The following is a 27,952-nucleotide window of genomic DNA, read 5'->3' as shown; positions in this document are numbered from 1 at the left end:
GGAGCGGCCGGAGCCGGGCAGGTAAGGTAGCAGCTGGTAACTGGCCATCACTGTTTCCCTGGGGCCGGCCGGGCTTCCCATACACTCACAGTGGCACAGTCAGGATAGGGGGGCATCAGGCACAGCGTGGGGCTGTAGTCAGTCGTAGAATGAGTCCGTTCTGCCCATTGTGCCTCTGCTGGCAAATCCCACTTTCCCTTTTCCTCACCCTTAGTCCTGTAGGTTACATTTTAAACGCAGTGAGGATTTGTGCCTCTGTCATTTCTTCAGGCAGTGAGTTCCAGATCTACACCACCTCTGGTAACTCCTCTTCTTGAAGAATCTGAGGTTAAGGGCCTAATGATGACCATGAAACCATTGTCATTGGCAGAAGAGCCCATCTGGTTCACTCATGTCCTTTTAAGGAAGGAAATCTGTTACGTTTGCCTGGTCTGGCCCAGACATGACTTCAAACCCATCGCATTGTGGGTTGGCGCTAAACTGTCCTATTGCCAATAAATGCTGACCTGGCCAGAGACACTTACATCCTGTGAGTGAATATATAAAGAAAACCCTATGAGGTCAAGGTCACCATGTTCATCCTCTGGGGTGTTTGGATGGCTGCTCAGGTTGACCAGTATCTGAGGAGTTCTGCTGCATCGAGGACAGGATACCATAAGCACTTGATTTTTACATGACTTGTTGGCTTGAGATTGCCTCTCCTTGGGTTTTCTCAGCCTCTGATATGCACTGGAAGGAGACCACACCACTTTTTATTTGGTTGTGCCAGGTGTTCTTTCGTGAGTGAGCTTCTCCCAGGTCAATTTCAAAAATTCCTAAGGGATGCCTTCAGTGTCCTTGTAGTGAGGTCTTTGAACTGCGTAAGACCAAACCACCAATCCATGCTCTCCTCAGAAACGATGCTTTGGTAAGTCAGTGTTAGACCAGCCCAATTTGGTGACTGTCTCAATATGTTGTGGATGCTAAGCCTGCCAGCGCAGGTCAGTATCTCAGTGTCATGTACATTGTCATGGTCTTCCAATGCTTTCAAAGAGAGCAGAAGTAAAAGTGGTTATGTTCTGAGGCTAGTACTCAGTACAGCTCTTGCTGCATAGATAAAGCAAAATGGGCAGGACCTATTGCTCTATAGAATTTCAGTTTATTTGTTGCTATTCATTCATGGGATGTGGGCATCGCTGTCAGGGTCAGCATTTACTGTCTAGCCCTAGTTGCCCTTGGGAAGGTGGTCATTAGCTGCCTTCTTGAACCACTGCAGCCTGATTTGGAGATTTTTAGTTCCAGGTTGATTTTCAAAGTCTACCAAAGGGGATGCTTGTTTTGGCAATTTTTGCATGTGTCGTCATACCCTTTGGTAGACTTTGAAAATCAATCTGGAACTAAAAATCTCCATATCAGGCTGTAGTGGTTCAAGAAGGCAGCTAAAGTGTCGTCATCAATCAAAACAAGCCAAAGAGAGTGTGTTAATTGAGGGGTTCTGGCTTTGTCTAAAACCTTTGAGTTGAGATCACACCTTCCTGCAGCAGGCTGGTATGTTAGTTATGTAGAATGGGTCTATATTTTCTGGAGTTTTGAAGACTGGCACAGCTTTCTGGAATTTGAATGTTGTTGACTTGAAAGTGTCCTAGAGTCTTGCATGTTATTAACATATTGTGTGTTGTCCTGATTATATTCCACATCTTTGGGTTCTCAGAGTTTAGTTTTATATATGTTTGTGCACAATTGGAATATTGTACAGTTCCATGAGTTAGCTTCTGTTTCTCCTCAATGTTGCACCATTCAATGGTGTGACTTTGTAGGATCTAGGTGTACGGCACATTATGGTACCTCTGTGGGTAACACATATCTTGAGGAGAATGACTCTGACCTGTCCTATGTACAGATTAGGCAGTTTCATATTTACACAGCAGTCATGCATCACTTTCATTCTCCCTCTGTATCTTGGAGGACATAAAAAAGTGGTAGCTTGGTAGGTTCCTCATTTGTCTTCCAGTTGTAATCTCTGCTGGTCACAGTAAGCCCATGTCCAAAGCTGTAGCTATATTTGTTCCAAGTTTGTAACAGATATTGAAATGATGTATTTTTACTAAAAGTCATTGTAGTTCAATTGGTAATTTGTCAGTGGTTTGTGCCAAATAATTTCCAATGGTTTGTGATCTCTATCTGCAACGAATTGCTAACTGAATAGGTATGTTTGGAACAACATTCCCTTTAAGCACCATGATCTTTGGGAGATTCCACATATGCAAATCAGTGTGCTCACACACATTGGCTTCTGTTTTTGGAAGTTTGGGAAAAAAAGGGAAATCTTGGTATGGAATCTTGTGATACCAAACACCAGAGCAACTATCTCACACTTAATGTTGGAAAGAATCAGGTTGAGATTGTGATTGACCATAGGATATAAATGCCTCTGGTTTGCTATCTTGTGTAATGCAGCTCCTAGCTCTTTCTAAGATGCATCGATTTCTAAGGTTGTCTTCTTTCTTGGGTCATTCTACTGTAGGATGTATGCTTCTGATGACAGTCTTTTTTTGAGTAATTCATAAATATGTCAATCCTCTTATCATACATATGTGTACACCTTTCCTTTAGAGTTTTCTTAGCAATGATGCTTTTTCAGGAAAGTTTTGTACATATGATGCTAGGAAACTAAAGTATTCTTGACCTCTCTGCATGTCTCCTTTGTCTTGATAATGTGCTTTATTTTTGAGATTTTGGAGAAGATTTGTATCTCAGGTTGTGGATCAGATTCTAAGATTGCTCACTGAGCTGCTGGTTTTGTTCTCAGATGTTTCATCACCACACTAGGTAACATCATCAGTGAGCCTCTGGTGAAGTGTTGATGTTCAGTCCTGCTTGCTATTTATCTGTCTCGGTTTGTTGTGGTGGGTGATATCATTTCTGGTTCTGTTTCTGAGAGGTTGGTAAATGGAGTCCCATTCTGTATGTTTGTTAATGGAGTTCTAATTTGAATGCCAGTCCTCTAGCAGTTCCTGTGTGTGTCTTTTTTTAGCCTGTCCCAGGTTGGATGTATTGTCCCAGTTGAACTGGTGTCCCTCTTTGTCTGTGCGTATGGATACCAGTGATAATTGGTCATTTCTTTTGGTGGCTAGTTGATGCTCATATATCCTGGTTGCTGGTTTTCTGCTTGTCTGTCCAATGTAATGTTTGTTGCTGTCCTTGCAGGGTATTTTGTATATGACATTTGTTCTATCTTGTTGTTGGCATGGGGGTCCTTTAAATTCACCAAGAGCTGTTTCAGTGTGGTGGTGAGTTTGTGGGCTACCATGAAGCCTAGGGGCTGAAATGGTCTGGTCGTCATCTCTGAGAAAACCTTTGGGATTTTCCAAGGCATAAAAGTGTCCTTGGCTCATCTGAATATCCAGTTCTGAAAGCAACACAGGATTTTAAAATAATACAGTAGTCCTGACACTGTGGAAAAAGAACTATATGAATGCAAGATCCTTGGGTTCTTTAATAGGATGATACCAAAACAAGCGGGACATTCAACAGTCAATTCTGTTATCGTGGGGTCATTACAAGCATACCATTGTGTTACTCATGTTGTTACTGGTAGAGTGGTAACATCAGTGATATAACATGATGTGATGAGTATGACAAGAACATTAAAGTTATAACATGGTGTTACTGTTATAACAAGATATTTATGCTATAATGGGGTGTTAATAATAAAATAGGGCATCAGTGAAATCATAGGAAATTTACCTTATAAGTGGGATATCACTGATGTAATGGGTGATAATGGCAAAATGGTATTAATGAGATATCAAGTACAACGGTGATCTTGTAGCATAACTGGAATATTAGTGATGTAACAGTATTATTTGTACAAGAGGTCAATAGCAAAATGGACTGTTTGTGGTAAACAGGGATGTTATGCTGAACCTTGTGTTTCTTGGCTATGTGTTGTTTAGAATATAGAACAGGATGGCACAGTACAGGCCCTTCAGCCCTTGATGTTGTGCCAACCTTTTATCCTACTCTAAGATCAAACTAACCCACATACCTTTTAATTTACTATTATTCATGTGCCTATCAAAGAGTCGCTTAAATGTCCCTAATATATCTGACTCTACTACACCAGTGGCAGTGTGTTCCACGTACCCACCACTTTGAGTAAAGAACATACCTCTGACATCTCCCCTGAACTTTCCTCTAGTCATCTTAAAATTATGCCCCCTTATGATAGCCATTTCTGCTCTGGAAAAAATAGTCTCTGGTTATCCCCTCTATCAATGCCTCTCATCATCTTGTACACCTCTATCAAATCACCTCTCATTCTTCTTCGCTCCAATAAGAAAAGCCCTAGCTCCCTCAACCTTTCTTTGCAACACATGTCCTCTAGTTCAGGCAGCATCCTGGTAAATCTCCTCTGCACCCTCTCTAAAGCTTCCACATTCTTCCCATAATGAGGTAACCAGAACTGAACACAAATGTGATCTAACCAGGGCTTTATAGAGCTTTTTTTTTAGATTAGATTACTTACAGTGTGGAAACAGGCCCTTTGGCCCAACAAGTCCACACTGACCCGCAGAAGCGCAACCCACCCATACCCCTACATTGGCCCCTTAACTAACACTACGGGCAATTTAGCGTGGCCAATTTACCTGACCCACACATCTTTGGACTGCGGGAGGAAACCAGAGCACCCGGAGGAAACCCACGCAGACACGGGGAGAACGTGCAAACTCCCACAGTCAGTCGCCTAAGGCGGGAATTGAACCTGGGTCTCTGGCGCTGTGAGGCAGCAGTGCTAACCACTGTGCTACCGTGCTGCCCACTGCGAGGATATGCTGCAGCATATCCTCGCAGGTCTTATACTGAATCCCCCTGCTAATGAAAGCCAACACACCATACACCTTCTTAACAACCCTTTCAACTTGGGTGATAACTTTGAGGGATCTAGGGACATGGACCCCCAAGATCCCTCTGTTCCTCCACACTGCTAAAAATCCTGCCTTTAACCCTATAATCTGTATTCAAATTCGACTTTCCAAAATGAATCACTTCCATGTCACACTTTTCCAGGTTGAACACCATCCGCCACTTCTCAGACCAGGTCTGCATCTTGTCAATGTCCCATTGCAACCTACAACAGCCCTCCACACTGTTCACAAGTTCACCAACCTTTGTGTTATCAGCAAACTTAGTAACCTGTCCTTCCACTTCCTCATCCAAGTCATTTATAAAAAATCATAAAGAGCAGAGGTCCCAGAACAGATCCCTGTGGACCACTACTGGTCACTGAGATCCAGGCTGAATACTTTCCACCTACTATCATCCTCTGTCTTCTATGGGCCAGCCAATTCTGTATCCAGGCAACCAAATTTTCCTGTATTCCATGCCTCCTTATTTTCTGAATAAGCCTACAGAGGGGAACCTTATCAAACATCTTGCTAAAATCCATGTACACCACATTCAGTTTGAGTCCAGCTTTTTGGAGGGTTTTCCACTGTAAAGCATAGCAAGATTTCTCACCATGCCTTCCCAAATGAACCTCATTAACTAACCAGTCTGCCCTTATGGTGTCCCTCCTGCCCAACTCTAGCTCCATTCTACCATGCACTATTTCCAGAATAACTTGGTACTCCCTGGATATCCAATAAAGGACAGGCATTTCTTGAACCAATCTTTAAAAGCTGCTGTGCACCCAGATGAGTATTGGCAATCCAGCATTGTCCCTTAACAGCAACAAATGGCTCAGCAACCACAATATCGCAATGCTGATAGCTCATAATGACATGATTGATATGCCTGTGCACCTACAACCCATTCTCGCACCCTGTTTGCTGTTTAACCAACAGGGCACACAGCTTACCCATCCTTAGCCACATCCCATCTGAATGTCTTCCCCAAGTCAACACTACTCTATACCCAGTGCCCAATGGAGATCCACAGCTTGTCATTGTTCAGCAGGGGAACAGTATATACAGGCAAACAATTAGATAGTTTCAAACATCAGCTTTTATTAACACCCAGCAAAAAGGAAACACAAATGAAACAAATAGAGGCTGCAGTTCACTTCCATCAAACACTGGCATGATGATATACAACTACATTTTACAGGCAATTATGGTCTGATGCACCCAGTTCTCATCTACTGAAACCTGGGTTTCGACCAGGTGCTGTTTGTCTTGTGGATGTCGACACTGTTAAGCTCTGACAGTCTCAGGGAGAGCTTTCTCCTTCGCAATGTCCTCATCCTCCTCTTGGGAAGACTACTCCCATTCTCAACATCTATCACATAACGTCATTACTTGCTTCAATTGTACAGAGCAGAGCACACCTGGGTGTAGCATGACCGGATGATTAGCCCCTTCCTTATATCTTAATGAGGCCTATCCTTGCCCTGTAGACTCTCCCTGTGTGTGGTGATAATTGTTCCTAAGAACTCTACCTCCTATAGCCTACCATGCTGGTATATCAGCTTATCCCCATACACCTTGAGTTTCCCTTGTTCTCACCTCTGCATATGTGTCTCTCACCCCACCACCCCCCTCACAAGCTTTGACTCCCCTACCTCATTTGGCAGTAATCCTTCCACTGCCCCTACATTCCCTTGTTGCATCCTCCTCAACGATCAATGCAGAGACTCTAGGATTGTATTTGCCCCAAGACCTGACTGACTTCCGACGAGCAGCCCCTTGGTATGACTGACTGGACTCCTGATTGCTGTCATTGCAGCTCTCCAACTCATGATATATGACTCCGCTGACTGCTTGTGATAGCCCTACAGGGCTGCCTGTTACCCCTCCCAGGACTGTAGTTTGACAGATCCCCTCACCATGCCCAGCCCAAGCAAACAAATAGCCATGACTAAGCCCCTGGATTGTGTGCAGACTATGCCCTTAAGTGATGGAATCGGCACCCCCACCCTGACTGATAGCATTCCTCCTTGACTGTACTGAAGAGCAGTCCCCACCTACTTTCCAGCATGGCTGTATAAATAGGTACTGTGTTTGCCAAGCAGATATTTGGCACATGGTGTGGGTGCTGGAAGAACAGGATGGTGTGCCATAGACAGGGTGGTTAAAAAGGCATTTGAACGTGTGCCTTCATTGCTCAGTCCTTCAAGTATTGGAGTTGAGAAGTCATGTTGAGATTGTACGGCACATTGGTGAGGCCTCTGCTGGAGTGTCCAGTTCTGGTCGTCCAGTTATAGGAAGGATATTATCAAGCCAGAGAGAGTTCAGAAGAGTTTACTAGGATGTAGCCGGTATGGAAGGTTTGAGTTATCAAGAAAGACTGGATAGGCTGAAACTTTTTTCACTGGGGCATAGGAGGTTGAGAGGCGACCTGATAGAAGTTTATAAAATAATGAGAGGTATAGATAGAGCTATTGGTAGGTGTCTTTCCCTAGGATAGACAAAGGGGCACACTTTTAAGGTGAGAGGAGAGAGATTTTAAAAAGACATGAGAGGCAAATTTTTTACACAGAGGGTGGTTTGTGTTTGGAATGAACTTCCTGAGGACATGGTGCATGCGAGTACAATTACAGTGTTTAGAAGACATTTGGATAGTTACATGAATGGGAAGGATTTGAAGGGATACGGGCCAGGAGCAGACAGGTTGGAAAAGTTTAGTTTGGAATTATGTTCAGCATGGACTGGTTGGACCAAAGGGTCTGTTTTTGTGCTGTATGACTGAGTCTATGTCCGCTCCCACTGGACAGATACCTATTGACAAACATGAGAAGCAACTTGTCTGTGCAAAAAAAATTGTTGATGCAGCAGTACTGATAGCCTTTATGCTTTGATTGATGTGGCACATTGTAATCGACATGGCATGGCATGGACGCTATTAGCATGCAGGTGATCGAGCGTTCAGAGCACGTGAGTAGCTCTGAGGATCTGTACTTCCTGAGTGTCCTGTAAATGGATTGAAGAGATGCCATGAGGATCATGATGTGTTGGCAGACGTCAGATACCAATGTCTGTGGATGAGCAGTGGGTGTAGCTAGTGCCCATAGGTTGTGCCCTGAGATGCTAAAGAATTTAACAAGTTAGAGCCCCCCTTAATTCGCAACTGACAGCTGCCTAGCAAGTAACACCCACCGCCATATAGCAGATACATAAAGGGTATAGCAAGTTGCTTCCAATGTTGAGAAAGCCCTCACTGGCTATCTCACACAATCCTGTCATGTCTCAGTCTCACCATCGTCCATGTTGGTTAGGCCCCTTTAAGATTTCATCTACTATTATTATTATTAGGGCATGTGATGTAACAATATTATATGTGTACCAGAGGCATTGGTAAAATGAGGAGGTTGGAGGTTTTTAATTCCTGTAACAGGGGCATTAGTAACAAGATTGGAGGTTATTGGTAAATTAGAGTATTGTAATATAATAGGGGCTGTTGCTTATTCAACAGTTAATAAAATTATATGGTATAATAAAATTAAAACTCCAGATGCTGGAAATCTGAAACAAAAACAGAAATTGCTGGAGGAACTCATCAGGTCTGGCAGCATCTGAGAAGAGAAAGCAGAGTTAATGTTTTGGGTCAATGACCCTTCTTCAGGGCAAAAACAATAGAGCAGTGCTGCTGGTGGGCAGTGCTTACAAATCATTATTTTTTCAATTAGTCAAACAAGGGATTTGTTGATGGGTTTTTGAAAAGAATTCTAAACAGCAATGGAATACCATGGGTGATTTGGTGATGGGGTAAAACAAACATTCAGCTTTGTGTAAAAGCACTCCTGGATTTAAAAACAATAAAAATGCAATGGACAAAAAAATGAAGTGAAACAAAGCCTAGTGTTGGGTTGGAAACAGAGACCTCATTTTGAAACCAGAAAGTCTTTGGTGCACAGGAGTGGATTGAGAAAAAACTCATAGGCAGGATCCTGGTGAAATTTTGTCCTCAAAGAGAGTTCCATTGGGGTTCCAAGGGGTTTAGATAGGGTTGACAGTGAGAACCTTTTTCCGCTAATGGAGTCAGCTGTTACTAGGGGACACAGCTTTAAATTAAGGAGTGGTAGGTATAGGACAGATGTTAGGGGTAGATTCTTTACTCAGCGGGTTGTGAGTTCATGGAATGCCCTGCCAGTAGCAATGGTGGACTCTCCCTCTTTATGGTCATTTAAGCAGGCATTGGATAAGCATATGGAGGTTATTGGGCTAGTGTAGGTTAGGTAGGCTTTGGTTGGCGCAATATCAAGGGCTGAAGGGCCTGTACTGCGCTGTATTTTTCTATGTTCGATGTAAAGCATGGAACAGCAAAAGTGTCATGTTCCCCCACCCTCACCCCTCCCGTCCCCTTACTAAACAACAGTAGTCAGGGGCAGTCAAGATACTGGACTACTTGGCTTGCCCCTGTCTCGCTCCACAGAACAAATGATTAATGCTGCATGTGCACTGAGATCCTGTATGTCAATTGCCTATTTAATGGCTTCATCAGTCTAAGGTCTGGTAAGCTACTTTACCTGCAATGTAGATAACAGGTTGAGGAAGGTAATGCACTAGCCATCCCCTGTGTTTAAAGAGCATTTCTAACTTCAGGTTCTCAATGCAGCAAATTCGGGGGAACAAAAATTTGTTACTTGTCATATCTTGTTACTAATTGTCAGGCTGTTGTCAAATAGGCTTGAGAAATAGATTTGATTCACGATCTGCCATCTTGGAATTTGTGACCAAATCCATATTTTTTTATTTAACCAACCTCTTCAGAGTTGATATAACGCACCTCTGGAACAGGTTAAACTTGAACCCAGGTCTTCAGGCTCAGAGATAGAGGCACTACCACTGCACCACAAGCTCTAGTTAATGACGCCATCCCCTCATTCCCAGCTGAGCCTGTAATCAGCTACACAAAGGACCTTCCCCCATTTACTATTCTTTAAAGGGGCAACCACACATCTTTTGTGTGATGTAGACTAGGTTAGATTCCATACAGTGTGGAAACAGACCCTTCGGCCCAACCAGTCCACACTGACCCTCCAGGAGCGTAACCCACCCGCCCTCTGACTAATGCGCCTAACAACTATAGCCAATTTAGCATGGTCAATTCAATTCACCTGACCTGCACATCTTTGGAATGTGGGAGGAAACCGGAGTACACGGGGAGAACGTGCAAACTCCATACAGACAGTCACCCAAGGCTGGAATTGAACCTGGGATCCTGGCACTGTGAGGCAGCATTGCTAACCACTGAGCCACCATGCCGCCATTATGTAGTTTTGTTTGCTGGTGCAAAGTCAGTGGCAGTCCTGTGGTCTGTGTTAATGGAGGAGTTTTGTAAGCCTTTTGGAATTGGACACAGGCAGCACAGTGGCTCAGTGGTTAGCACTGCTGGCTCACAGTGCCAGGAACCCATGCTCCATTCCAGCCTCGAGTGGCTGTCTGTGTGGAGTTTGCACGTTCTGCCTGAGTCTGTGTGGGTTTCCACTGGGTGCTGTGGTTTCCCTTCACAGTCCAAAAGTCAGCTGGATTCTATAATTTATGAAGGAAGTGGTGTTCAATCTTGAAACTTAGGTCAGAAGAATTGAGAGGACTACCAGGAAATCATAACAGGGCCATTAACCACAGTAAAGTTATAGAGTCATAGAGATGTACAGCGTGGAAACAGACCCTTTGGTATAACTTGTCCATGCCGACCGGATATCCCAAAGTAATCTGGTCCCAGTTGGCCCAATCGCTCGAAGCCCTTCCTATTCACGTACCTATCCAGATGCCTTTTGAATGTTGTACTTCCTGGTAGCTTATTTCCCTTTTAAATCTTTCCCCTCTCACCCTAAACTTACGCCCTCTAGTTCTGGACTCTCCCACACCAGGGAAAAGACTTTGTCTATTTATCCTATCCATGCCCCTCATGATTTTATAAACCTCTATAAGGTCATCCCTCAGCCTTCGACGCTCCAGGGATAATGGGCCTAGCCTATTCAACCTCTCCCTATAGCTCAAACCCTCCGACCCAGCAACATCCTTGTAAATCTTTTCTTAACCCTTTCAAGTTTCTCAACATCTTTCCGATAGCAGGGAGACAAGAATTGAACGTAGTAATCCAAAAGTGGCCTAGCCAATGTCTTTCACAGCCACAGCTCCCATACTCCCATACTCAATGCACTGATAAATAAATGCAGCATTCAAATGAGTTTTTCACTATCCCATCTACCTGCAACTCCACTTTCAAGGGACTATGAACCTGCACTCCAAGGTCAGCAGCACCTCTCCCCTGGACCTTAGTGTATAAATATCGTCCTCACAGTTATCTAAATTAAACTCCATCTGCCCATCTGATTAAAGTCCTGCTAAACTCTGAGGTACCTTTTTTTGCAGCCACCACTTTTGGTGTCATCTGCAAATTTACTAACCATACCTCCTGTGTTCACATCCAAATCATTTACATAAATGACGAAAAGCAGTGGACCCAGCACCGATTCCTGTGGCACACCACTGGTCACAGGCCTCCAATGTGAACAGCAACCCTCCAGCACTACCCTCTGCCTCCTACTTTTGAGCCAGTTCTGTATCCAACTGGCTAGTTCTCCCGGTGGGTTGGTGTGGAATTGTTGGACCGAAGGGCCTGTTTCCACACTGTAGGGAATCTAATCTAATCTAACCTTACTAACTAATTACCATGAGGAACCTTGTCAAATGCCTTACTGAAATGCATATAAATCATGTTCCTTACTTTATCTTTATCATTCCTCCTTGTTACTTCCTCAAAAAACTCAATCAAGTTAGTGAGACATGATTTTCCAGACACAAAGCCATGTTGGCTATCCCTAATCAGTCCTTGCCTATCCAAATACATGAAAGTCCTGTCCTTCAGGATCCCCTCCAACAACTCTCCTGCCAGTGATGGCAGGTTCACCGATCTGTAGTTCCCTGGCTTTTCCCTAACCACATTTTATAAATAGTGACACCTAGTTAACACCAATATCCAGTATTCCGGCACCTCACCTGTGGCTATCGATACAAGTATCTCAGCAAGGGACCCAGCAATCTTTTCCATTGCTTCCCACAGAGTTCCAGGGTACAATTGATTGCGTAAATGGAGCAAATGCAACAGAGGAAGGCAGACCCTTATGACCCATCAATGGGCACTTGTCCTACATCTACCTCAGTGGCATGTGAGGTGTGTGCTTTTCACTAAGAACATGGTGACAGGACCATGTCCCAGCTTCCCTATAGCTGTACCACCATGAAGAAGGTGCTGCCAATGGCCATCAGGGTCAGCATGGCTAGAGTGGATTGTTCCACTTCAGAGCAGGTGACATTAGCAGTTTGTCACAGTTAGTTATCCACCGCTGCATCAGGGAGGTGACAGAATGAGTAGAGACTTCACCATCTTCTTGATGATGAGCCAGAAGCAGAGGCAAGAGCCCTTGGAACTTCCAGACTTGGGGAATCCACAATGGCACAGAATGCCATGCAATTGCTGGTGTGTAAATGAATCTGCAGGCTCCACATGTTAACATGGAGATGTTTCACATCTACAAGGGAGATCACACCATTAACATCTGATTGGTATGCAACAACCCCCAAGATTCGCTCAGAGAACGCTGGCACCAGTTACCCCTACCTGCCACCTTCAGCCTACTGGCAGATAGCTGACAAGGTATGACCACTTCACCCTTGTCTCAAGATTCTTCTCTGCCATGTGATGATGTATGGTCAGCAGTGCCAACCAGTCAGGAACAAGCTAAGTAACCAGCATCGTACAACAATAGGCTTGTTACTTAGACCAATTGTGGGAGCTCTCCATTACTTAGAAGAGTTGTTTTCAGGTTCATGGTTATTTCCTGTGTGTTTTACAGCCTCACTATCATTAAGCCACAGAATTTGTCATCAGCCCTATGGAGGCTATCTTGGGAGAAAGCAGAGGAAGGGAAAAGGAAGCTCAATCAACAAACTGTGAGTGGGTGCTCAGACTCCAGTTCCACTCAGATCTCACGCTCGGATCACAATTGCTTCAAAATGTCGAACTTCTCAATCTATCATCTGTGCCAACACTGTGTCATCTTAGACAAGATTCTGAAATAAAGGTTACTGACAAAAAGCGAAACCCATTCCGTAGCAACCTTACCCAGCTACACTTCCAATAATATATACAAATCCTAACTACTCACACTGGTACATTCCCTGGTAGCTGTTTTATTGGTGACTTTGACTGTCCTATGCGCCTATGTGTATTGTTCCTATAGTGCCTGGCTGACAAGACTGCAGATGACCTTATAGGATAACTTTGAGCTGCTTGAGGTCTTGAGGACCCTTTCTTGGACTAGAGCAACACAACATATACAACAGCATGCTGGGATGACTTGCTAAGAGCCAACTGGCAAATCATAGAAATAGAAACACGAATGTTGGCATTCTGAATGAGGCCAGCAGACGTTTGCATCCCTGAAGCTATTAGCATTTGCCTCATTAATCTGACAAGGGCACAGACTGGTGGGCGTCTCTTGAGATGGGTAGGTATGAGGCCACACGGCCCTCATGATCTCAATTTGAGCAATCACTGGTGCTTCCAGTATCTCAACACTGGGATGTTGAGTGAACCTGTATGGGAAAATAAGGCGTTGGCTCCCACATGCCGCTTCATGACTGTGGGATCTACAAGTGCGACCATGGAGTTAGCTGCCACTTCCCTGCCAGAAAGGAGGGGTTCTCAATTTTGTGTGAAGCCTTGTGCAAAATTGGAGTCAGGCTGCTCCATGTGCCTCGATAGCTACCAAAGACACTGTAGCAGGCATACCAATGCATCATGTCATGCAAACCCATAGCATTGTCAGGGTTACTCTCCCAGCAAAGCTCTCATCTGACTTGCCTTGCCCTTATGAATACATGATGTCACTTCCTCCATTCAAACACCACCACTAAGAGTTGCTCATGAAAACCTGGGAGTTTGCTCTGATAGGTTGCTCCCATTGCTGTCCTGAATTTCTGGCCTAGTTTTCTGAAATGGTTCCAGCAGGTCCTGTTGCATGAGTAGTTTTCCTTGACAAGTAGCTTTTAAGCATGGTGTGCTGGTTTATCCACATTGCTGAGCTCCTTTTTTGAGCTTGCAGCCAGTCAGCAGCGGGTTTAGGTGGGACTGTTTGCTCCAATTATTATAAAGAGCCGTCAGTATGAACTTTGGGTTCTGCATCCTGCAACAGAACGTGACCAGGCATTGTTGAATTATCCCTCTTTATCACGGATCTCATTTCTATACTCTGCCTCAGACATCCTCCTGAACCCTGCAGGAATCACAGCCCACTCAGTAATAAGGAGCAGTTATTCAGGCAGCTGACAGCATATGCCAGAACCTTATACTCTGTGATTTAACTCCCAACAAAGTATAATACATAATTGCCAGTTCTACATGAAGTTCAGCAAAGCAACAATTCTATGTTTTATTTAATAGATATCATACTGATCTTGCAGCCATTGACAATTATTTTACGCAAGTGTTTGACTATTCAGTACTCGGCTATATTCATAATGAAAATTCACTTATAGTAAACATGCTTTATTCAGATTATCTGCTAGTTCACATATTAAAGTCACATTAAAAGTTTGATTAAGTTTAAAATGAATAAGAACGAAGCATTATTGGTGAAAAAAGAAATATTTTGAGGAAGCTTTTCATCTTGGTTCATTATGATTGATGTAAGAAAGCCAAGTTTCAAAGGGTTCAATGATTGATACTACACGACAGAAGGGTACTGATTCGTTGACAAGCCAACTCTCTTTAGTTGCAAATATGCCAGGGAACTATTGACCTCTGAGCTTTTGTTTAATTCAAGAAGGCAAAATACCTGGTTTCTTTCCTCTTGTCTGTAATTGGCTGGTTCCTGCTTCTAGCAGGTGTAAGTGGAACACATTGTGATTCTGATTTTCAATTGATTATTTGGATAATTCTTAACACATTCAGGATTGTTTGATAAATACTGACGGTCATGGAATCGTTTTTAACTTCAGACATTGTGCTCCAAGTATTGCAAACAAGGCTCAGTTTAGTGCACTTAGTACTCTGCCTATTGTGAAAGGATATGCCGTTTGGTACAATTTGCCAGTTATTGGGGCATACTTGGAATGGCACCAGCACTTTACCCCAGAAAAGTCTCCGTTTGACCTCAAATTATCCTGAATGGTAAGATATCTGAATAAACTTGGAGCAAGAGCTGGAGCTAGCCATTTCAGACTGCTACAATGTAGTAGTCCCAGGAAGGTATATTCCTTCAGAAGCATGTTGTCATCAAGACAGAAAGATGTTCTGCCTACCACACAAGTGGGTAATGGACAGGACCGGTTGAAAGAACAGTTAATAAAGCATCTTAGTCTTTACAAATAAGGACATAGAATACAAGAGCAAGGAAGTTATGATAAACCTGTACAAAACAGTAGTTCACCCCAACTGGAGCATTGCATCCAATTCTGAATGCTGCAATTTAGAAAGGAAGTCAAGTCATTAGAGAGTTTGTATAAAAGATTCATTTGAATACTTAGAAAGGATGAGGGACTTCACCACAGGAGAAACTGGAGCTGTTCTGTCTGAAGGGGAGATGGTTGAGAAGAAATTTGATCATGAGGGAAACTGTTCCTTTAGTTGAAAGGATGTGAGAGCCCCAGGGCTCCAACTTTCAGCTGATTGGTAAAATAATCTAAAGGTGACATGAGAAAAATTTGCTCACACAGCAAATGGGGAGCTGGAACACATAACCTGAGAGTGTGATAGAGGCAGACTCAATCGTACTTAATAAAATAAATTGAATCATTATCTAAAGACAGAAAGGCAGGAGATTGGCACTATGTCAGTTGTTCTTGCAGCAACCCAGCACAGATACAGAGGGCATATTGGCATATGTGAAGTAATCATTCGATGATTTTAGTATTAAATTTTCACTTTTCTGTTTTACTTACATTTCTAGATTCCCATCATCAAACAATCTTAATTTGGTTCATGCGAAAATGACTTGAGTATCACAGCTGTAATGTTCTGGATTTTCGGTGTGCTTCCCTGATATGGTCCTATTTTAGTGTCTTTCATTTTAATTCTTCTTTACAGGAGCCATGCCACTTCCTGATGTTATGTTCTGCGCTCAGCAGATTGAAATCCCACCTGAGTTTCCGGACATTTTAAAACAGTTTACAAAAGCTGCCATCCGGACCCAGCCACGTGATATTCTTCAGTGGTCAGCTGCGTGAGTAACACCTATGTATATCAGAACTAAAAGGTTCAAAATTGCATGTCAATTTGTATTGAGACCTTGAGTTATAAAGCCAAGGTTGTAAAAGAATAGAATTAAAACAGAACATGCTGGAAATATTCACCAGGAGAATCAGCATTCGTGGAGAGAAACATAGTTAATGGTCTTTCTTTGGAACAGAAATTGTTAGATGCGTAACAGATTTTAAACAGTGGAAGTGCTCGGCAGGTAAGGCAGCATGTATGGAAAGGTGCCTAACGTTTCAGGTCTTTAGCTCCAAAAGATGGAAGGTATGGTAGGTTTTGAGAAAATGAAGGAGACAGGGGTCGGAAATTAGTAAAACAAAAGAAGGTGTTTTATTGGGTGGAGAGCAGGTCAGATTAAATGACAAAATGTTTTATAGTACAGAGCCAAAATCCAGGCTCTGTAATTAGCTTAAATCTGTTATGTCACTAATACTTTGACCTTGATCTGAGTTTCTGACCCCATATATTCTAGCAGAAGCTTCTTTGGTGGTCAGTGTTCAATACTTTCACCTCCACAGTCCTGGTTCAATTCCCAGTCAGGGACCGAAGACTTGCTATTTTAGAGGGGCTCTTGGGATACAGTGATAGTATCTCCTGGATTCAGGTTCCTCCAGAGGTGCGTAATAACAGTGGATAAGAAACTTCTCACTTTAAAGAACAGCCATTTAGATGTTTGTCCTGCCCTTGTCTCTACCTGCCACAACATGCCTAATGCTAAATCTCTCACCCACATCTTTGTCTCTGTTTAACCTATGCATTTTTCCCTCTCCTAGCTGCCTTCCCCTCTTTTCCACCCTCTGGAGACTTCAATTCTTCAACATTCTGCTGCACGTGTCCTTGAAAATAAATAGCTCTTCTCATTGTTCATGTCATTCAGTTTTTAAATTGCAAAATTATTCACACATACTCATAAGCAGGAATAAAAAAAACACTTAAATGTACTCAGACTGTTTGTACATTTGAAGCATTATTTATTTAACAAAATAACCATAGTGTGGATAAGATATTTATGTTATCCCTGAAGGCTTTTTCAGCTTCACCTGTAGTGAACAAGTTGCTGTCTTTCCCTGTTCTCATTGTTTGAGACTACACCAGACTGTTTGCATTCCTACTTCAACCAGAGTGTAATCTGCTAATCCTCCTTGTCGCCAAGGTAACCTGCTTTTGCCTCTGTCATAGTGCTCATCTCCTTCCATGCTTCAGTGCATTTACCATTGAACCCCTCATCCATAACTTTCTATCTTTACATTTGCCAATTTCCTTGAACCTTCTATCGATTTAAGCTTATCCATTTCTGTTTTCCATTTCCTAAATCATATCAGGTACCACTCAAACATTTTTTTTGCACTGGCAGAACTGCGGTGGCTGACTGACAGGAAATTAATTTAAAGTTCTCTTACTTATTTTCATATCCCTCTAGGTCTCTCCTTCCCTGCCGTGATAATGTCCACAACTCTACAATTCAGATTTCAGCATTCCACCAACTTCGGCCTCCTCCACCTCCTCATTTTAATTGCCCTCCATGAACAGCTGGGAGAAAGTGAGGTCTGCAGATGCTGGAGATCAGAGTCGAGAGTGTGGTGCTGGGAAAGCACAGCAGGTCAGGCAGCATCCGAGGAGCAGGAGAGTCAGCATTTTGAACATAAGCTGTTCATCAGGAATCCCGATGAAGAGGTTATGCTTGAAACATCAACTCCCCTGGCCCTCGGATGCTGCCTGACCGGCTGTGCTTTTCCAGCAGCATTCTTTTTGACTCTCTGAACAGCTACTTATGTAGTTAGCTAGGACTTGATCTCTAAAATTTCCAATCAAAACTTCTCAGCCTCTCTACATTCCTCTCCACCGTATCGATTCACTTTAAAATTTATCTGTCTGATCATGCTTTTGGACACCTGTTCTAATCATTTATTATATGACTCAGTGTTCATTTTATCCGATGACCCTCTGGTCACATTTTGTTGCCTTACTTCATATTATTTGCTGCAATGATTCAGTTATGTCCTGGCCTTCCGTTACAAGTAGTTAATTTAATCTGAGATTGGTTTGGTTCTCATATTAATATAAGTTCTACCTTCAGTTTTAATTAGTCTTCATTTGTTCTGGAGAATCTTGTCTTGGCTCACTGAAACTGGATTTTGGCTTCTCTTGAAGTCTAAAGCAAACTGCAAATATTTCACACATTCAATGTACCTAGGGCAGAATGAGTTACTTTCAAATTTGCTTCATCTTTAGATGGCCATTTCATTATGTAACTCTGAGCTTGTGGGCATAAATTAAAATTGTGATGTCATGACATTTGTATGTTCAAAAAACATAGGAACATAGGACCTGCAGTAGGCCATTCAGCCCCTCATGCCTACTCTTGTCATTCTAGATTATGGCTGATCACCTACCACAATGGCATTCTCCCATGCTTTCCCATAATCCCTTGATGTCACAAACAATTAGACATTGATTGATCTCTATCTGAGCTTCCATAGCCCTTATTATTAGCAACAAGAGCTTTCACCCATTCGTGCCTTTGATGTAAAAACTATCCCAAAGTTTTCACAGAGGCTTAAGTTGAAAAATATAAATGTAAGTTATTAGGAGGGATGAGGTAGAACAGGGAGTAGCAGCAGTTGGGGAGACAGTGAGATAATAGAGGGAGTTACAGAGTAGGTGATTTAGGTGCTGATGAAGACATGGTTTCCAAAAGTGGGAGAAGAGCGATTACAGTGAAAGAACATAAACAGTTTAAGTAAGCTATAGCCATTAGTTTTAATACTGTCCCTTTCCTACAAAAAGTACATCTATTGATGAACCATTTTTGCTCTGATTAAGAACAGAATTGTCCACCCCCCTTCATTTCACCAATGCCCGGGGAATGACAGTGGTAGTTTTAAAGGAATAAAATGTAAAAGATGCTTTAAGAATTCTATCAGAAATATTACCTTCTCCAAGCTGTGACAAGATGGTGCATTCATAACTATTCTATAGATTACTGTATGGCTGAAACTAATGGCACATTCTGATCATTATTGTTAATTTAGGTATTTTTCAGCGTTGTCTAAAGGTGAAACCCTTCCAGTGAAGGAACGGTATGAAATGCCAGTGGCAACTCAGAAAAATAACACTGGTCTTACACCAGGTCTTCTGAAGATTCTGCACAATCAGGTACCATACTGGAATGTTAAAGAATGCCCTTTAAGACTGCTATTAGAAACAATCTGAAAATACACACCATCACTGCCGAAATGACCACAATTCCTTGCTTGCATTTATACTCGTTAAATGTTCCCAGTTTTTATTTGAAAAGACTGGGCAGATTGGACGCAGGGATTTTGTTTACCCTGGCTGTTTGTGCTAAGATCTTTCTAAGCTGTCTTTCATATTATCTATATTATTTGGCTGGGAGGTCGTCAGGATATGGGAAAGCCATTCCAGACTGAGTTGAGGGGAAATGTCTTTGCTCAGAGGCTGGTGAACCTGTGAAACTCTGCTGCAGAGAGCTGTAAGCACCAAGTGACTGAATATTTTTAAGAATGAAGAAAGTAGATTTCTAGAGACTAAATGTACCAAGGATAACTGGGAAGGAGCTGGGGAATACCATTCTGATAGAGGATCAGCCATGTTAAAGAGCTTCTACATCCTTCTGTGAATATGTTCCAGTGATTAATACTATTTTAACTAAACATATAAAAATTAAACTGGAGAGAGTGCAGAAGAAATTTACCAAGATGCTGCCTGTGCTGGAGAGTCTAAACAAATGAGAAAAACTTTGGTAGGCTGGAGTTGTTTACCTTGGCTATGCCAAGGTTTGAGATAGGACCTGATAGAGGTATATAAGATCAAGAGAAGCATAAATAGGATAGATAGGAAGTTATTTTCTCCATTTTCAGAACAATTAATAACCAAGCAACATAGATTTCCCATTAGAGATAGTGGTCTAAAAGGAGAATTGAGAATTTTTTTATCACCCAGGTAATGGTGGAAGTCTGGAACTCACTGCCTGAAAGAGTGATCGAGTAACCCTAATTATTTTTAAGCAGTATTTAGACATTTGCCTGCATTGCCATAGCCTCCAAGGTCAAGATTAGTGTAATCAGATCTTTGTTGACTAGTACGAACACAATGGGCCAAATAGCCCTTTCTGTGCTTTAAATGTCAGTATGAATCTGCCAAGCCAGTTTCATACTATGATCTGACTTATACAGTAGTATCAGCTGCTGGAATCATAACAAATTGGAGGCTTGTCTGAAATCCAGCTTTATTGAATAGAAGAGTGATCTGCGACATTTGAAAAGTAACAGGTACGCTGAGGTTCTGAACATAAAACAGGAGTGTTGTGCAGAAGTTTATTGCACAGATTAGGCTTCCAAAACAACTGTGAAAGTAACTAAGATGTTTCTGGAATTATAAGACATAAGTGTTTATTGTTTTATATCTTTGACTAAGGCTAAACTGAGAAAGTTAGCTGATAAATTAAAGATAGAATGAAAAGCAAGATCTCACAAGAATGAGATGCTTAAAGTAATTAGCTAGAATTAAGAATTAAAAGGAGAGAAATCTGAAATTGAAATGCCACAGCTAGAATTAGTGCCAATTCAGATAGAAGTGAAGAAAGAATTTGACTTAGATAAGACTTAGATAGACATGTTGATAATGAGAATCAGGTTCTGAATATATTAATTCAAAGGGAGATGTATTTCCTCATTGTTCAGACCATTTAAATTGTTGAAAGATAATGGAGCAAGTCTCTGATACTGACTGATGATACCATTTGTCTTATAGGAGGTTTATGAAGGAGAAAATATTACTAAGTGGAATATCAAACTAGTCAAATTGCACAGTGTTGCATTAAAGAATGATTTAGTAAATGGAGGACTTGTAGTTGGAATCATGGAACAAACCCCCATGGAAGGAAGTGATTTTATCTTGGAGAATAACCTGGCTGATCCAAAAATATTGGCCTCACTGAAGTTGTTGAGAAAGGGGTGCTGGAAAAGCACAGCAGGTCAGGCAGCATCCGAGAAGCAGGAGAATTGATGTTTTGGGGATCAGGCCTTCATTAGGAATTCCTCTTGAAGGGCTTCTGCCCAAAACATCGATTCTCCTGCTCCTCAGATGCTGCCTGACCTGCTGTGCTTTTCCAGCACCACACTCTCGACTGTGATCTCCAGCATTTGCAATCCTCACTTTCTCCTCAATGAAGTTGGTAGAACACCCAGCAGTGGTGGTAGAAACTGAGATATTACAGGAGGAGCACTCTTGATTGTTTCCTGGTCGTGTTTAACAAACTCTCTGGCTCACAGAATTGGCCAGGAAGGGGAGTAGTCTGTGAAAAAGGAGATGGTTTGTTAATTCAGTTATCGGATACAATTTTTGAAAATTTAAAAAGAAAGGATGAGGGCAAAGGGAATGATGTTGCTAAATTTATCACTGCAGTCAAGTGCTTAGGAGAATCCCTGTATTGTTAATGGATAAAATGTTTACATTGGTAGGTCTATGATAGGCAGTGTAATTGACTAGTTCTGTTTTTGACTTCAGCGCAGAAGAAACAAAAGCATAGATCTGTTGAGGAGAACCAGTTGCCATAGGAGATGTCTTGTGGAGTTTCCATGCTGGGGAACTTGATTAGAAGACTCCATGTTAGAACTCAGAATGTTTTGGCCCTTGAAATAGTGAAATGTTTATGCCAGCAAGCTAGGAAAACATCATAAAATTGTCTCTGAAATCAAAGAGAAAGAAACTAAAAGGAGTTGATCAAGTAGAAGCTTAGAGTTGTAGTAAGAGTAAAATTTCTCTGGACTTCAGGTTCTGTTAGAGAAAGCTTTGAAGGACATATTGAGACTTTATTTTGCTGTTTGTGTTCAGATCTTTCTGTCATATATCAATATAAATTATTTTGTTTCTTTTCTATTTTTGTAATAAGCATTTCTTCTGTTGTCAAATAATAATTGCAGTCTTGTGTGAGTATGTTTGTGACTAATCACCACATTAACTAACCAAATAAAAATTAACTATGTAATCTATCAAGTCTCATTTCATTCTGGGATCCAACTTGACTAGTCATGCCATAAACTGGGATTACAAGAGATTAGATTACTTACAGTGTGGAAACAGGCCCTTCGGCCCAACAAGTCCACATCGACCCGCCGAAGCGCAACCCACCCATACCCCTACATTTACCCCTTACCTAACACTACGGGCAATTTAGCGTGGCCAATTCACCTGACCCGCACATCTTTGGACTGTGGGAGGAAACCGGAGCACCCGGAGGAAACCCACGCAGACACGGGGAGAACGTGCAAACTCCACACAGTCAGTCGCCTGAGGCGGGAATTGAACCCAGGTCTCAGGCGCTGTGAGGCAGCAGTGCTAACCACTGTGCCACCATGCCGCCCACGGCATGGTAGCAAATGAGTCTGCGAGTCTGGTGTTGATCACAGATGGGAGAAAACCTCAGCAGAAATACTGACAGTTTGGGTGGCCTGAGTATGAAAATGAATGTCAGCAATGTTTTCTGGCATTTAAATAGGTGATCTCTATATTTATCACCAATATTTCACTTCTAAATTTGGAACCATTAGATTCCCTACAGTGTGGAAATAGGCCATTTGGCCCAACCAGTCCACACCGACCCTCCGAAAAGTAACTCACCCAGACCCATTTCCCTCTGACTAATGCACCTAACACAATGGGCAATTTAGCATGGCCTCTTCACCTGACCTTTATATCTTTGGACTGTGGGAGGAAACTGGAGCACCCAGAAGAAACCCATGCAGACACAGGAAGAATGTGCAAACTCCACACAGACAGTCACCCAAGGCTGGAATCAAACCTGGGATCTTGGTGCTGTGAGGCAGCAGTGCTAACCACTGAGCTATTGTGCTGCCCCAATGTTAGGTAGTCATTTAAAAGTAGGGTATTGAAGAGTGCAACGAAGAGTGATTAGGACAGAACATTGAATAAAAGAAAAAAACTGAATGCTAAAATAGTTTAAGATTAAATGGGCTTTAAGGGCCTTCTGCTCAGAACCTTTATCTTGGTGAATGAGAAGAACTCGGTAAATTGAAGGAATGTTCCTTCTCTTTTTATATATGTCTGTACGCATTTGTATTAGCTGCATTAGATTGCTATCGGATATGAATTGATGTTTGCTTTACATTTGTAAAGGTCCTTAAATATTACTGTACTGAAAATCAACATTTAAAAGCATGTACCTATGTGCTTTAGCTCTCTTCAAAGATGATTGTTGACGAGCTTGAGTTAATGGAAAAATGGAAAGACCTAGGATTGCCATTCCAACAACTACAAAACATTCTGCAACTGGGCAATTTACAGAATGAGATTGAATGGATGAAATTCTTGGCTCTTGCTTGCAGCGATTTGGGTGGGGTATGTATAATTTTGTAACCTGTTTATATCTGTAAAACTAACACAGACCTTAAAATGCCAAAACAGCCAAATAGACAATGAAATGTTCATGACACATTAATAGAGCATTATATTTGCATTATTTGTTGAATTTCTCACTTTCTCTGTTATTAGGTTGTACTAATAAACAAACTAGTGCAGCGCTATAGTACATGGCATGAACTGATGTGATAGATATGGTATTCATAAAAAGCCAATTATGTCATTTAATATAAAACTTACCACAAGGGTTACTTTGTTAGAGATTGCCAACTTCATGTCAGTGAATACTAATTTCTAGACTGTATAATAGGTTAACTCCAATAACTGGGTTAAAATAAGGTCCTTGACAACCATCAAGAGTCCAAAGACCAAGGCAGGTGTTTTTGTCATCCCCTCAGTCAACAGAGGCTTCAACTTAGATTGGAGCTCTTAATGGGGGAACGAAAATATCAAGATATGTCCTGCCACTCAGACTATATCAACAAATAAACAGAGCAACAGAGCATGTTTGTGGCTTCCATCCCAAGGGAAGATGGTTGTAAGGTCCTAAAATGGCATAAAAGAACTTAGAGCTTAAAATAATGTGTTTCCAGTGTCTTTGTGTCTCTCTCTATTTTTCTAGGATTTTCTGAATAGGCAACCCAGTTGACCACCTGAGGGGTTAGCATTCCACAGATTAAAATATTTAAATCCATGGTAATCAAATACAAATCTATTCCCTTTTTGAACCAAGACTTTTTTGAACTGAAGGTTCAGCTGCCAGTGATGAAACAAAGGGATGGGAGTGGATAAAAGGCAGGAGAAGGTTGCAGAATGAGCAAAGCTACAAAGGAGTTTGTTGATAAACATGACATTTTAAAATTTATTGGATTGGAGCACCAGGACTTATAATTTTGGAAAGGGTGTCTAGGTGATTAATACTTATTCAGTTTATTTAAATGTTTTGAATTTACCCCTTGTTTAGCTCAGACATTTCAAATTCCCCAGTGATATACCCATTGGCAAAACTAAAGCACTGAGTTAATCAATAATATCAAATTCTGTTAAGTAAGGTAAAATAAACAGCACACTCATTTGTCAACTAAGGACTATTTAACTGCCTGTCAAAAGATCCAAAATATTATACTTGTAGAAACAGTGGAACATTTTGACCCTGAACTATTTTCACAGTGATTCCTACCTTCAAGCAGTGACTAACCAATCGAAGTGAGGACATGGCCAGTTAAGGCGAATTGTTGAAAGAGATGTAGGCTTGTGAGGCATCAAGGATAGGTGGCCTGTTGACTGCTGACCACATTTTCTCCACCCACCTTCAGCTGTGCTCATTAGCCAGTCTGTGGAGAAGCTTCTCCTGCAAGACCGTAGTCTTACTGGCTGTAGCATTTATTTTAGTTTTAAAGTTGCTTAGAGGATAAGGAGGAGGTGTCCGCTTTTTCTTTCTGACCGTAACTGACAGGCTGGTAAAAGTTCTGGAGGGTCAATGCTATTTGTGAATTCTGATGACTGCTTTCCAGTATTATGAGGTAGCGACCTCCATTTGATGCTGACATCAGGGTTCTCACTCTAAAATCCTGCCCATACTTTATTTAAATGTTGTGCACAGCAGGAAGCAAGTGCCAAAACTGAGACATGAATGAGGCCACCACTCATAGCTGTCTCATACCACCATTGAAATGATTTTCTTCTACCTATTTGTCCTATTAGTAATCCAATGTACAGACTTTTGGACTCCTTTTTCCCAAGGTAGGAGCAAGTGGGACTTGGGAAAACATTGTTGAAGTTGGGAAAACATTGTTGAAGTTAAGGCTGACTGGGGATTTGCTTGTGCCACTTTTGCACAGTCAGTAAATCTTATTGTAGCACACTATTAATTGCATACTGTAATGAGGTTTCCTATTATAGTTACCACCATTCATATCAGCCTTGCTTATCATAGATAAGTGGCACAGTGGCACAGTGGTTTGCACTGCTGCCTCACAGCGCCAGAGACCTGGGTTCAATTCCCGCCTCAGACAACTGTCTGTGTGGAGTTTGCACATTCTCCCCATGTCTGTGTGGGTTTCCTCCGGGTGCTCCAGTATCCTCCTACAGTCCAAAAACGTGCAAGTTAGGTGAATTGACCATGCTAAATTGCCCGTAGTGTTAGATGTAGGGGAATGGGTCTAGGTGCGTTGCTCTTCGGGAGGCCGGTGTGGACTTGTTGGGCCGAAGGGACTGTTTCCACTCTGTAAGTAATCTAATCTAAAGGATATTCACTTATTCAGGGAAATTCTACTCATCTTTTCTCAGCTGCAGAGCTCTCAATTCCAGAGGCACTGTTTATATTGTACTATATTGGGAAATACTTATGCTGTAAACATCAACAGAACCATATGATCACATTTACAGACATATATATAAAATTCTTTTTAAGACTCTATTCAGTGCCCTGAAATATGCCTGTGAAATCCTAACGACCGACCCAATTGGAGGTGCTGCCCACATCGAATTTGAAACCTTCAAGTATTTGTACATCTACTTAGCAATGATGGATGAGGAAATTACGGAGTCTGAAATTCATGCAACTCTTCAGGCTTTACAGGAAGATGTGTGAGTATAAATACAGGTCAACTGTGACTTTTTGGGGACTTCTAACGTCAATTGAATGGATTTTAAAAAAGTGCAGAATGACACTTGTTGAATACTAAACTTAAAATTGAATACAGAATAACAACTATAAGACAATATTACATTAAGAGTTATAACGATATGAATATCAGCAGAATCTTATCATCACTTGCCTTTCTATGTTTGCTTTAATTCTTCATAAGGAATTCTAGGTAGTAGAATAGGTATAGTGCTGAAGGTAGTAAAATAATTTCAGTGCTCCAGTCCTCTTACACACCTCTATATCTAAAGAAGATAGGACATTTATAACCAGTGCCTCTGCGAATTCCACCCTTACCTCTGTCAGCATCTTCACATTTTTCTCACCTGCTCCTGGTGATTTATCAACTTGAAGTAAGCCAGTCTTTCTCAAACTTCCTCCATAACATTTTAGTCCATCTAGCATCTGAACTGTAAGCTCTTTCACTATGTCTAGGCAGCATCATCTTCCTTGGTAAAGAAAACTGCAAAGTTTTCATGTAGTACCTCAACCTCTGCCTTTATGTCTAGAGCTACCTTTGGTTCCTCATCTCCTCTTATTCTTACCCTTTTGATATTTAAATACCTTTAGAAGAGTTTGGATTTCTTTTCATGGTCTATTATGAAAATAGACGCTGGAAATTTGAGATTAAAAACAGAATAAGATGGCTACTTTTTCTTTTATTTTCTCTTGAAAAGCCTTTTTCAGCATCTCCAGCAGGATGAGAGTGAGAGCAAGCCAGGCCTAGTTGGGTCTGATGAGGCAGTGGTGGTTCAGAGCTGGCTCAGAATTCGTTCAGCTACATCTTTTCATTTTCTATTATTCTTAAACTATTGAAATGATACAGGGTTATAGTGACAAGTGAAATCTTTTCCCTTTATTTCATTGTAAGATGCACATGACAATAAATCATTGTCATTCATTCAATGTCCCTGCATGTTTATGCAGTGACCCTTTGAGCCATAAAAATGAAAATGATCATGAAACCTGAGTTGCCATGGCCACAAAGATGCTATATTTGACCACTGTCCTTTAATAGTGAGCAGAAAATCAGCCAGGATGCCTACTCCTGATTTCAATGCAGTTACCCCTTGCATCTGGTCGACTTCATCACTCATAAATATAACATCAGCTTGGTTAAGAAAGAAAAGGAACCTATATCTCGGAGGAATGCATAATCAGTGTTGAACAATAGAGGGCAGTCTATACTAGTGTGGAATGTGCAGCATTATATTGTAAGTGGATAAATGAAGATGATGTTACATGAATGGATGAAAGAGTGAAAAAGGAACTTTTAAAAATGTTTTTAAAATATTGTGTTTTAGAGCTTAGGGAGCAATTGCTGGATTTTTGGATTTTATACCTTTTACTTTTTTAGTGTAAATGATCTTTACCGGCAACCTACAAACTATAATCGTTTGAGTACATAACAGATTTTACATGACCTTCAGCCGAGCTGAACTTTGCCAGTGTTGATACGAAAGTTGAATTTTTATGGCACATCCCTGAACACCTATCCTCAATTTCTGATGATGTTGGATTGGATAATGCCCCCTGTCACCCCAAAATAGTTACATTCCTGGGACCGGAAGGATAAACAGGCTGTATGGCTTTGCTGAAACCCACCCCCAGCAAGATAACTTTAAAAATGATCCATCCTCCCATGGATTCCTATTCCCAGTCCAAGTACTTTTATATTTTAAAAGGAGCTAATTTAACTAGGTTTTCTTGAGGTAAAGTGGA

General features: G+C 41.6%; 1 protein-coding gene across 1 annotated transcript; it reads left to right on the top strand.

The window, feature by feature from the left end:
- On the top strand, window positions 1-27,639 carry ropn1l (rhophilin associated tail protein 1-like). Its single transcript, XM_060849901.1, has 6 exons — window positions 1-21; window positions 16,015-16,150; window positions 19,215-19,338; window positions 23,401-23,562; window positions 25,997-26,172; window positions 27,588-27,639. The coding sequence occupies exons 2-6, from the start codon at window positions 16,020-16,022 to the stop codon at window positions 27,637-27,639; spliced, it is 645 nt and encodes a 214-aa protein (XP_060705884.1). The 5' UTR covers window positions 1-21; window positions 16,015-16,019.
- Window positions 27,640-27,952: the final 313 nt, after the last annotated feature.

Source organism: Hemiscyllium ocellatum, chromosome 34 (genome assembly GCF_020745735.1).
Source record: "Hemiscyllium ocellatum isolate sHemOce1 chromosome 34, sHemOce1.pat.X.cur, whole genome shotgun sequence".
NCBI classification, from domain to species: Eukaryota; Metazoa; Chordata; class Chondrichthyes; order Orectolobiformes; family Hemiscylliidae; genus Hemiscyllium; species Hemiscyllium ocellatum.
Note: the sequence above shows the minus strand (reverse complement) of the source record. Positions and strands in the feature narration are given on the sequence as shown.

What these genes read in the sequence shown, in the direction of transcription:
- ropn1l (XM_060849901.1), top strand. Translation starts at nt 16,020, where the DNA reads ATGCCACTTCCTGATGTTATGTTCTGCGCTCAGCAGATTGAAATCCCA. An exon ending in TGAAGATTCTGCACAATCAG is followed by an intron (nt 19,339 to 23,400) that starts GTACCATACTGG and finishes TATGTGCTTTAG; the next exon opens with CTCTCTTCAAAGATGATTGT. An exon ending in CAGGCTTTACAGGAAGATGT is followed by an intron (nt 26,173 to 27,587) that starts GTGAGTATAAAT and finishes TTACTTTTTTAG; the next exon opens with TGTAAATGATCTTTACCGGC.